General features: G+C 45.6%; 2 protein-coding genes across 2 annotated transcripts; both read right to left on the bottom strand.

Annotated features, from left to right (window-relative positions):
• Nucleotides 1-2,866: 2,866 nt before the first annotated feature.
• Nucleotides 2,867-3,538, bottom strand: N7533_002532 (DUF3716 domain-containing protein; the record flags this gene model as incomplete). The annotated part of the gene is made up of 1 exon (XM_057099182.1): nucleotides 2,867-3,538. The coding sequence occupies one exon, from the start codon at nucleotides 3,536-3,538 to the stop codon at nucleotides 2,867-2,869; it is 672 nt and encodes a 223-aa protein (XP_056964318.1).
• A 1,546-nt stretch (nucleotides 3,539-5,084) lies between these two features.
• N7533_002531 (uncharacterized protein) lies at nucleotides 5,085-7,417 on the bottom strand (the record flags this gene model as incomplete). The annotated part of the gene is made up of 3 exons (XM_057099181.1): nucleotides 5,085-6,643; nucleotides 6,694-7,326; nucleotides 7,396-7,417. Coding segments are annotated over 3 exons (2,214 nt in total), but the record flags the coding sequence as incomplete, so codon positions are not given.
• Nucleotides 7,418-12,015: the final 4,598 nt, after the last annotated feature.

Genomic DNA, 12,015 nt, shown 5'->3' with positions numbered 1-12,015 from the left:
ACTGGCGGTTATTGCGCAATGTCACCGCTGACGATCACCTCAAGGCCCCGTAAGTACTGGGCCATGATCGGGATCAGTGATGTTTCTTCTGGCACTTGGGACGTGCTACCAAACTGTCGACTACTCGGCGGAGAGGAGCGTATGGAGACAGGTGTCTGGAGAAGAAGATTATGATGATCCTCGGAATATGAAGAGTCTAACTATCCATAGAGAGGGTCCGAGGGTCACATTGTATTACTTCATCGACCAAGACATAGTGTGCGGCAAAGTTTTTGAGAATCGGACGGTCTGCCGTAATAGCGGTACAAAAGACGATCTCTTCGCCTCGTGACGGATTTTGGTTCTGAGACCTATTGATCAATTCATCGTAATCATCCTTCGTGCAAAAAGGTTTCAAGGTGGCTTCCTGAAAACAATTGTCGTTACGGCTTTCTATTCGCAGCTGCTGTTCGATAAAGCCCAATCCCGATAACCAATTCGACCTGTGGAGATGATGGCAATTTCTACCTCAGAATCCTGGGTAGAGTGTTCCAATCACGGCTGCCCTGCAGAATAGATTCGATTCGATGGCACATTGAACCTCCCAGATGGCCGCAGTCCTCGCGTTTTGAGCAACGGTATAATAGTCTTGTCACACAAGGCTTCCGAAGAGCTCGCCTGGCCTATCACCGACGGATAGCCTGCGCGGTGTCAGTTGAGTAAATAAACAAAACGGGCCTCGTCATCTATTCCTGAAAATGAAATCAACCAGGAAACGGGAAAAATGGAAAGGAATAAGGAATAATGATCGGCAGGGTGAAGAGAAGGAAGAAGAAGAATGTTTACGAGGAGTTTGGACAAAAATATTGGAATGTTTGCAGGGTTGCTCCTGCCTTTCCTACTAGTATTACTAGTATTACCTACCCAAGTAGGTAATAACCACTGGCAGTATTTCTACCGTCGTAGTTTCCCGATTTGATCAGTTGCAAGTATGGGCATTGGCAACATCAACTAACCATGGTCGCTCTTCCCTAAAGCCTTCTCGGACTGGCGTCCTTGGGATAAATTTTGGATAACTAGGTCTATTGAATTTGAAGACCCTGGATTTTTGAATTAGATGCATGAATCTGGTTCCAAGGTTAATACCACGGTTGGAAGAACATTGGAATGGGATAATAAAAAAGCAAAATTCCGGACTCGGAGGTCTCAACTCCATGAAGTTGAAGCTCGCTGTTGAGCTGGGCCGCGGAAGGTACTTGAATATACCGATGTATAATAATAAAAGACTGAACTCTAGATACTATGACTTCTAATTATTCAATTACTTCCAAGGTTGATACGATGGATGCATGAAGTCAACTTGAAATCAATGCTCGTGTGATCTACCCGAAAACGACTTGATGGTAAAATGTTAGCTACAGCCTGGAAGATTAAATCACGGCAGGACGTTAAGCACTTTCGTGATCTATACCCTGACCGTGTAGTATCTGGCGAAACGGGAACCCATACTGACTTAGACTTATCAAACTATGTCATGCCCCAAGAGAGAGCATGTATGTGAATACCGCTGGACATTGAAAACAGTATCAAATGTTTACCAGCCGAAGGTAGCCCCTGATGACTGTTAATAGGACAAGAGATAGAATTAGAAATTCGAAATAGAAACAATCTTAAGGATAACAGATAGCATGGGGGTAGAAATGAGCATGGGAATATGACAACGGTGAGATGTTGGTAATAAGAATGAGCAGCCCGAGGATAGTAATAAGAATAAGAATGGGTTGCGAGAAGAACTGAGTGAAGATTTCGGCAACAAATAAGCAGAAAGAGATCTCGACGACAGCGCTTAGTCGCTGGATGTGGGGAATCTTGGACGCCATCGTTGGTTAGGTTGCAGTGTCCTCGTCTCTGGGACTCTGATAAGAATGACGGTAATCGGGAATTGATGTAGAACACAAACTCAAGGCGCCGTCTTGAAATGGCGGGCCACGGCGGTGGCCTAGCGAGCAGCCTGTGGGAGCCATCATGTCATGCCGAGGGGAGAATCTCGCAAATGTCTCGTCAAGTGAATGAGATCGTTCATCAGGAGGTGGAATCGGAATCGGGATATTGCCGTAGACATATATCCTGAATAGCGGGTTAGAATAGGAGCGATGGTATTAAAGAGAAAACGAACGAGGGACAGACCAAATTTCTGAATCGGATGCTGTCCGGGTAGAGTAGTTGTTGAGCGACCGGGCCTTTAAATTTGTTCCTCTGCTCAGTTGACGAAAGGACATTCGCGGTAAGGCTGTGTGGTTGGTAACAACATTCGCTGGCGGTCTCAAGCAGCCAGGTGGCCAGGCTACTTGTGTCTGTCTTGTAGCTCATGTAAATGCTTTGTTGAAATTTTGGCAACACTTGACTGTAGCTTCTTATGGGGAAATGGCGTGACCTCTGAGTAGTCGTGAATATGGGTGGTGAGAAAGGCTTTTGGGAGGGGGGCGGTTTGTGCGAAGCCGGAGGGAGGGAAGGAGGGAGTGAGGGATGGCGAGTTAAGCGATCGGGATTTTCAGATTTTCCTGCGAGGCAATTCAAGGAGTTCGGGATAGTAGCCGGGACCATTGGGGGAGACTGAAGGATCCGAAGATGGTGAGGCCATCTCGGAGAAGGAATGCGGAGTATGTGGCCAGGGGTCCAAGGATAGCCCCTGGGAGGTAGATGAGTTGCCAGGGAAGTTGCGGGAGCGACAATCAAATGAATTTTCGGCGTAATGGAGGGGGTTATGAAATTGCAGCGGCGGATAAGAGCAAATAAATGCAAGCGTGAAAGGACTGTGGGGAGTTCGTGTCGTTGACACAGTCAGATAACTAATGGGTACACAGGCCGATTCACATCTTCAGTACCATCAATTCATTCGCTGGGCTCGTTTCTCCGCTGCCAGTAGGGAAAGTCTCCGCGTCTTGAGCTGTGAGATGTGCTGGGAGTGCCCGGTCAAGCGCCGTGAGTACTCGGCGGACGAGTCGGCAGACGAGTCCATAATCTCATCAATAAAGTGGTATTCTTCCTCTATCAGGCGATCTATCACCTCGACTGACTCGGGCTGTTCTCGATGGGTTTCGTTCTCGCGTTGCAAAGGACGGGTATCGGGATCTTCCGTGAGATATTCAAGACCGTCAACAAAATTGCATTCCTCTCGCTCTCCCTTCAAATGGCAATTGGCACATTCGGGCATGATGTCTTTAAGACTGGCGACAGTGACACAAGATGAGAAGATGCCCTTGTGGTTTAAACAGCGGTCACAGCAGCCCAGGTTCCCGAGATTTTGACCAATCGATTGTGCCAGAAGTGCCTCAAGGTTGTCCGTTTTCTCGTTGACCATGTCGAGGAACAACATCCCATCTGTGTGATCACGCAAGCTCGGCTCGCGAGAAAGCTTCATTCGGCGAAGTTTGTAAAGCAAAGCACTTTTCCTGGGGCCGGTCCATGCGGAGTCCATGGCAAACTTTGCCCAAAAGCCAGGTTGGTCGCTGTCTGCCCAGACGCGGGGCTTGGGGTGACTGGGTGTCTCGTAAATCATGGTTGGTAGATGGTTAACTTTCTGGCCTTTGGTTATCTAGGATAGCAAAAGCCGCTATTCGAAAGTCTGTCTTTTCTTCTCGGTGAATAGATTGTGGATTCTCTGGAAGGAGACGAAGGTAAGGCAGTGGATGCTGTCAGCATGCATGCCAAAATGGCCCTGAGATTCTAGTGGCAATGGAAGGAAGCCAAATATGATATCAGGGTGAGGAATAGAAAGCTGGATGGAAAACCTGGGTAGTAAGAGCTGCGATGAATTTCGAAAACTTGAAGATCAATCTCTTATGTTGTAGGCTTGAGCTATGGAGGGTTGGAGGTGAAAGATTCAAGTTGTTTGCAAGTTGACCCACAATAACGCTTCAGGGAGAAGTGCCTGTGGGTCCGAAGCCGGCGACCTTCATTAGGCACCAAGTGGAGCTCTTTTCTTCAAACTTGAGGCTGAGTCCGGGGCCGAAGCCGGGGCCGGGCCCATGCGCTAGACCTCGTGTAGAACCTAGCGGAACTTATAAATTGAAAGTGTTCACGAAAGCTAATTCGGACTCGAGAGGTTCTGTATTGATCTTCAAAGCTCTACAATTTACACTTTGACGAAGGCAGACGTGGTCATATTTTCCAATTGAATGACCTATCGGAGGAGGAGACATTCATTCCCAGTGGGCATAAGTGTTGCTACACTTCCCGCTAAGCAAACTCCGCTCTTCTATGATGATTCTTGGCCCCGCAATTATATTACTACAAAGCTGACCAAACAGCCGATCTAGCAATTCGCAAAAAAAGAGGAAAAAAAAACCTTTCTAGGTCAATTGATCTATTGGTAGGAGTTGTAAACTTGCAGGTGATTTCAGTCCTGTGGAAAGTAGTCAAATGACCCTCATACAGGCAGCCTTACACATCGGATTCCCAAATACCTTTCCGTGTTTTCGAATGAGTGTTCTTGGAGGGAATTTGTATTACTGCAACTCCGGATCAATGATAACTAATACCTAAGTAGTAGTACTAGTACAGTGCTGACCGCTAACTATCGCCTTCCATGTCGAACAACATATAGAAGCTCTTTCAAACCCTAATTACATGATCTGTTCCGAGTGTTAATTGTATGACTCAGAACAAGTAAAATACCAGCTATGGTATCTCTACATGTACTTTGACAGATCAAAATATTTCAGGCCCACCAGCAAAGACGCCTAATCTGCCGCACGATATCCCTACTGTAACAGACTCGGCACTGGTTCCTTTTATATACTGTACCATATGACTCTATGACGGGATCTAGTTGAAGTGACGTGATTGAGGGAATAGTTGAATTTAGTACTGTAGTTAATTTACAACACTTATGGGTATATTTCCCTCATCTTCTGTGTGTTCTCTTTCCAAAAGATAATATACTTTCATTCGAGCTTGAATTGTATCAAGCATTTCGCCGCGGCCTGTTATACAGTGATTATTTGCGATTATGATTACTGTAGTAAGCTCAAGTAGAGGATATATCAAAGTGACATGGCTATTGTTTCGAGACACATTGTGGGTATGTAGTTATTTCCCTCTAATTATTTAATCCATCTTTTGATTTTTTCTATAACCCGCCGTCCCTTGCTGGCATTGGGGCTTTCGGCCTCCTGACTGTTTGGTAATTCTCGCTGGTACATCTCTTTGGCCTCTTTGAGCCTGCCCTGATTCTTGTAGAGAATCCCAAGGTTGCTCACAGTACCGAGAGTAGACGTATGATCTGGACCTAGGGCCTTCTCATAGCCTGCCAGTGCTCGCTGGTACATCTCCTCAGCCTCTTTGAGCCTGCCCTTATTAGAGTAAAGAACCCCAAGGTTGTTCACAGTATCGAGAGTAGACGTATGATCTAGACCTAGGGCCTTCTCATAGCCTGCCAGTGCTCGCTGGTACATCTCCTCAGCTTCTTTGAGCCTGCCCTGATCAGAGTAAAGAACCCCAAGGTTGTTCACAGTACCGAGAGTAGACGTATGATCTGGACCTAGGGCCTTCTCCTTACCTGCCAGTGCTCGCTGGTACATCTCCTTAGCCTCTTTAAACTTGCCCTGATCAGAGTAAAGACTCCCAAGGCTATTCATAGTATTGAGAGTAGACGTATGATCTGGACCTAGGGCCTTCTCCTTGCCTGCCAGTGCTCGCTGGTACATCTCCTCAGCTTCTTTGAGCCTGCCCTGGTCAGAGTAAAGAATCCCAAGGTTGCTCACAGTACTGAGAGTAGACGTATGATCTGGACCTAGGGCCTTCTCATAGCCTGCCAGTGCTCGCTGGTACATCTCCTCAGCCTCTTTGAGCCTGCCCTGATTAGAGTAAAGAACCCCAAGGTTGTTCACAGTACTGAGAGTAGACGTATGATCTGGACCTAGGGCCTTCTCCCTACCTGCTAGTGCTCGCTGGTACATCTCTTTGGCCTCTCTGAGCCTGCCCTGATCAGAGTAAAGATTCCCCAAGTTATTAAATGCTCCCCATATCGAAACATTATTTTCGGTTAGTTTCCTATGGCGTACAAGATTCGCATGTGGGAGAAGCCGTCGTTGGAGCTCTGAATAATTTCTGTCACTTACACTAGGGATAGTGTATCCAACAGAAATCAGTGCCAGCTCATAAAGCTGGATAGAATTCACTTTTTTATCCGTATAGGTAATGTGATGGCACCAGTCCTGTACCACAGGATGTATTGCATAACTTCCCTCCAGCAGCTTCGTTTCAAGGAGGGAGAATGTGATAAGAGTCTTCACACTAGTCTTAAACACTAGTCCGCTTGATATAGTATTTTTAAGCCAGGTGGGGATATTTGAGCTATTGTCAGCGCCTTTCAATAACTGATACCAAATATCCCGATTATCAAAGCATGCAAGTAGTAGTAATAACTCTGCTGCATTTAGATCTCGCTTCTGAATCTCACGATATGAGATCATCCATGTTTGTAGCATATTACCCTGCTGGTATTGAAGCCCAGTACGTGATTGAGATTGTAAATCAGACCAAGAATCTTCGTAATATTGTAAGTACTCGCTGATGCTGGTTCCGGTTTGACGCATGAATGCCGCCGCGATAATAATCGCTAATGGCAGTCCGTCAAGACGACTGGCAAGGGCAAGGGTGTCTTGGCAAATCAGTATTCTGTGAATACCTATATATTTGATATTCTCGTACCTGGACTGTCTTCGAGATCTGCAGTGGTGATTGCTGATAAACCACTATTCTGCAAGAGTAGTTGAATTGCCTCCGCTCTGTCAAGCTTGCAGATTGGAAAGGACTTTCCCAGCTCAGTCAAGCCAGAGAGCCGAGAAGTAATAATGATAGAGCCGTGATCTGCTGAAGGGAAGAATGCTCTAATATCATATTTATCACCAATACCGCTGTTGACAGAAGAGTATTGATCGATGTTGTCCAGAATCAGTAGCCAGCGTGAGTTGCCGTATTTCGCTAGCCACTTTAGCACATGCTTAGCTCGTTGCTCCAGCTTCTCGTCATCGATCACCTTGTTTTCCTGGGACTGTCCAGGTAATCGAGGCAAGACTAAGCTAAGAGATTGCAAAAGTGTACTTCGATCCTTGCCATTCAACCAGAATATAGCAGTGAAATCATCTTTGTGGTCTCGCGCAAAACGAATCGCGAGCTGTGTTTTTCCTATGCCCCCAAGCCCATGGAGAATCGCGACTTTTCGTGACTGGGCATTTTTCGGCTGTAAATATTGCCATAGACGGTCTAGCTCAGCTTCCCGCCCCAGGAAGCTTTCAATCACAGGCACGGCAGTGAGGTCTAATGGGATCCTAAAGCGGTGAGCTGGATATAATGACTATTTAGCAAAACTCGAATCTAGAACTGGGATACATTAAGCTTGCTGCCTCTTACCGGAGTTTGTCGAAGTGTCATACGCTGTAGAGTCACAACTAGATATTAGTAAATTCGATCTGGATGGCCAGGGTTTAATTGAACTTACCTGGGTGTAGATGAATTGTTCCGTAATTAACTCCCACCTGGTTACCCGAGTTTCTACCGCCAAACGATAAAGAATCCATCATCAGAAAAAAGGTCTTGGGGAACCAGATAGAGTTACAGGCTGCTACCCCGCAGGTCAATCTCCACCCCCGCTATCAGGTGATCTTTCGGGCACTGACCTCCATAAAGTGCTCAACCTTTTCCCTCAGAACAGGGCCAGAAAGGTTTTAAGGAACAACATTTGACACTCATACTCGAGTCAAAGAATAGGTTAATAGTGAGTTGTCAAATTTGTTGCCACAAAGTCTTACGCAGATTTCCAAGAGTCTGGATAACTTATTTTGTATCGAACCTTCTAGCCTTCTAGGCTCTGACCCCCAGGCTTTTTTTTCTTTGATACTAGTCTCTTGAAACATCTACTTTTATTACAGCGTTTGAACAAAGCGGGTAATTTACGCACTAACCATAGTTGTGGCGGATCGAGCTCAACATGTCATATGATTAGGGTTTCAAAGAGCTTCTCTATGTTCACCACATGGAAGGCGAATGCGGTTGCCACTGTAGTAGTAATCCCCGATGTGGTAACTTGCTATTCTGCATGATTCTCAATTTTCTGACCTTGAGTCTATAATCCAGAGACTCCTCTGCCCCTAGTTTCTCCTATTTAAAATATCATCTATCTTTCAGTTCCCGGCCTATGATGATCGGTGATCGAGCAGTAATTCATTATCTCAATAGCATGATATTACAAACAAACCGCGGCAGGGTATCCTGAAGGCTGGGCCAGGGTACCTCAATGTTTACAGATAAAAATGAATTTTTCTCCACTCTAAATGTTTACCGCCAGCTAATACCCAGACTAACACTATTCTAGGTTCTCAATGAGCTACTTGTAGGTATATCTGAGGGTCATTTCCATGACAGGTAGAGTGACTATACCTCACATGGCTTCTCTTTCTTCCAATGAAGGCATCGATTGAATTTCCAAGTTGGTACTCTGGAACTTAGTCATTTCGGATAACTAGGCTCTGAAACCGAGTGAAAATATTATTTGGACCCCTGAGAGTCTAAAATTGAGCGACAATAAATGAGAAACCGATACTACTCAACATATTTCTAGTACGGCTTGAATAAAATTCGAATGCCGCAGCCACGTCATGAGTGCTGTATACAGCGATATGCCAAAGTACCCGTGGACTCTCCCCAGTGTGCGCTCCGCAGGTTTGATAGTAGTGAGATTAAGAATGAAAATCACGAAGGCAGTTAGTGTATAGTGCAGGACAGTTATATTCATCCCTTTCAATCTAGATCCAGTTACTATGCTGATACCGTTTACCCCCATACTTTTCTCTTTCTCAATGAAATTACTCCGCTTCCCATCCCCATAACTCCCGGCTGTCAAAGTCAACCATTTCGTTATCTATTTTTTCTTTTTTTGTATTCCTTTGCCAGATGTAAACATTCTGTATTCCAGCCATTCCTTTTCAAACGCCACTGTTTTCCACGAGACTATTTCTTTAGCCCATGTCGTTTACATGCCATAGTAACTTAGGGCTACATGCCGTTGACCCTCGGAGCGGATATTTTCGGCCGGAGATAAGCGGCTCTGTTTGTCAGAGCCCATGCCAAAGATCTTTCTCTCACTCTCACTCTTTCTCCTTTCCCTCCTCTTTCTACTCCAGTCACACACTCTCTCCTGACTTCTTCAGCTACATTCCCGTGGCATCAATCAGTCGATACTGGCCGTTGAATCAAGCAGCCCAATCCCTGGTCATTTCCAACCGCAAATTTCAGGCTTGCATGCCCCATGCCTGCTTTTGAATGAGGAATTTCATGAGCAAACTCCCTTAGGGGTGGCTTCCTTGTCAAGTTTCCCTTTTGAATGCCATCCCTCCTTTTCTAACCCACTCTCCAGGATACACTGCTATGTATACGATATTCCGGTTCCGAGTCCATCTTAAGTTGAACGATATGATCGAATCGCTGAGCTTCAAGTTTTCACTGGATGCGCCCCTCAGCTGCATTGCATCGAACCGTAGTTTCCACAGAGTTCCACTCGCCAGCTACCCGTGGCCTGCCATGAACGACTTGATCAACTTGACGAGCATTCACGAAATGCCCCATGGGCAAGGCATGGTATCGTTGCTCCCGCGGGATGCCAGTCACCAAGCTAGCCATGGCCTGTGATGGACCAGGAAGAAATACTTCGACTCGCTGCTTCATGCCAGCTCAGACCTGTCTCGGGATGAGATAATTTACCTGTCAGCTAGGCGGGTGGAAAAGTTCTGTTGCTTCTATTCTTATTGTCCTTCTCGTCCCTAATTATTATGTTCTTACTTTGTGTATTATTTATGCTCTTCTCGCGCTTTTGCTTATTCCTGATACCATCGATATCTTTACACCTATTCTTATCAATGTTTCCAGCCCAAATCTCTCCTCCGTCTTCTAGTCCTTATCCTGGAAGTAACCATGCTGTACTGTCCTTGGCCGAGCAACATCCGGCACGTACCCACCTGCACTGATCGCGCTTTCGTCTTTTCTCCTTCCTTCTGGCCACCATTCAGTAGCTTATACCTTGATAAAAATTTAACTCTTTGAGTCCATTATCATGCCAACTATGGATCCCAATATATTTTCTCGGAGCGAGCATTCGCCCGTGCGGTCGTTCTACCACTCACTAATCGGGAGGTTGTGGTATTTTGTAACGCATCTCTTAAAAGTAGTACTAGTAGGAGACTATTTCATCATTGAGTAAATTTCTCTCTCTCTATAATGCCTTTCCCGAGTGGTCCTTTGATACATGGCAATCAGAACAGGGTCCCGTGTGCCTTTTGTGGACATCTTTGTCCACAGTAAAGCTGCCAGTGACCCTTTTGACTCATGCTATTTCTCTGTCTCCAACTTTCCTTGGCAGCTAGTATCTCCTCCAGAACCTTGGAACGTAATTCCATGCCCTGTGATTTCCGTAGAGACATCATATTTAATCGAATGTACCATTAGCACCATGTCAGGTTTACTTGGTCTGCTTGATTCGCGGCCAATCGCCCACGACCAGAATGCACTACCTTGATCTCTGTCCAAATACTCACTCATCGTCCCCATATCATTTTTAATGATTCCAGTAACTCCTGCCATTGTAGTTGCTATAAGGCAGCAACCAATGGCGAATTAAATTGATTGATTGATAATTCGTGACCATAACTAACTCCTCTATTTCGAAGCTGCGGTGAGATCCAGGCACCAAATGGCCTAGTACACACCGATCAACGGGTTGTTTCGGGGAGATATCGAGATTTTCAATCTACTAAATATTCATTCGTTGTACAGTGTCGATTGTATATCGGTGCTCAATTAGTCCTTTTAGCATTACAGACATATGTTTGCGAAGCCCTACAGCAAACTATCTCCAGGTTTGGGCCCTACTGTGGGCATGGAGATGGATGGTATAAGGTACATGATCCCTGCAGCGTGGAACGATCGGCTGGTTGTACGACGAGCAAGCTCGTGGTCTCACAGATCTTTACTGGTGAAAATTAAAAACGATCAGCGCATCTACGTCTTCGCTATTTCTTCATGGGAGAGCCTTTTATGTTTATCTACTTCTCGATTGCCTGCTTCGACCTTCACGTCCGCTTCTTTCATTCTTCTCGAATCATCTGTCCCAGTACAGCTTTCTCTGCTCTCGACCCATTTAGGTCGCGTTCTTCAGATACGACCCTACAGCTACTTCAAATCAACACCCTTAGCTTTCAATCCCCTTCTTAAGTTCGAGACAATTGTTTTGTGGTAAAGAACACTCCCTCAGTCCATTTGTGCCTCTTTCCATAATATTTGCCTTTGAGCAGCCCAGTGTTCGAAACACAAACATCAAATCGAATCGAATACAAATTGAAGGCCGTCCGGAAGGCTGAATTCAATTTCTACCATCTACATTGAGAATTTTCGAGCTATCACACCCGCAGCTTCTATTTCCAATCTTGACTTTCAAGTCTTTGAGGTCCAAAAACTATAGATTCCACGCCCTCGGATTCTATTTGCTTTCTTGACCTCCGTAAGGGGAGGTGATTTGTACTGTTCACAGGACCTATAAAGGACAACCTTGGGAATACAGGATTAGACTTGCCTAGTTACTCTCATGACATATCACCGTTCACCTCCATTGTGCTTTCCCTCACCGCCCATCTTCCGGGTCCTGATTTGTTTGCTCTTATTGCTTTGTTGATTTACTTATTCACTGTTTGTCTGCAGGCACCAAAGTTAACACAAACAAGATGACGTTACGTAGACAAAAGGGTGGTCTACTACAAAACAGAGTCCCCTACCCGTCACTCTCTCTTTCTTCTTCTCCAACACCTCCAGCAACTATTCCATCGCCTCTGTGCGAGGCCGGTCATTTGACCATTTGTTCATTCTGGCAAACGTTCTAAATCTTCACTGTCTCTGAGTGGGCGAGCATGAGTGCCGCTTGGCACAAGAAACATCTGCACCACTGGCTAAGGCTGAGGTTTGTTCCTTGTTCATTTTTCTTTCTCC

Source organism: Penicillium manginii, assembly GCF_028828005.1.
Source record: "Penicillium manginii strain IBT 31320 chromosome Unknown utg000002l:1.0-5564898.0:1.0-5567710.0, whole genome shotgun sequence".
Taxonomy (NCBI): Eukaryota; Fungi; Ascomycota; class Eurotiomycetes; order Eurotiales; family Aspergillaceae; genus Penicillium; species Penicillium manginii.
The sequence above is the reverse complement of the archived record's forward strand: the minus strand, read 5'-3'. Positions and strand labels throughout refer to the sequence as shown.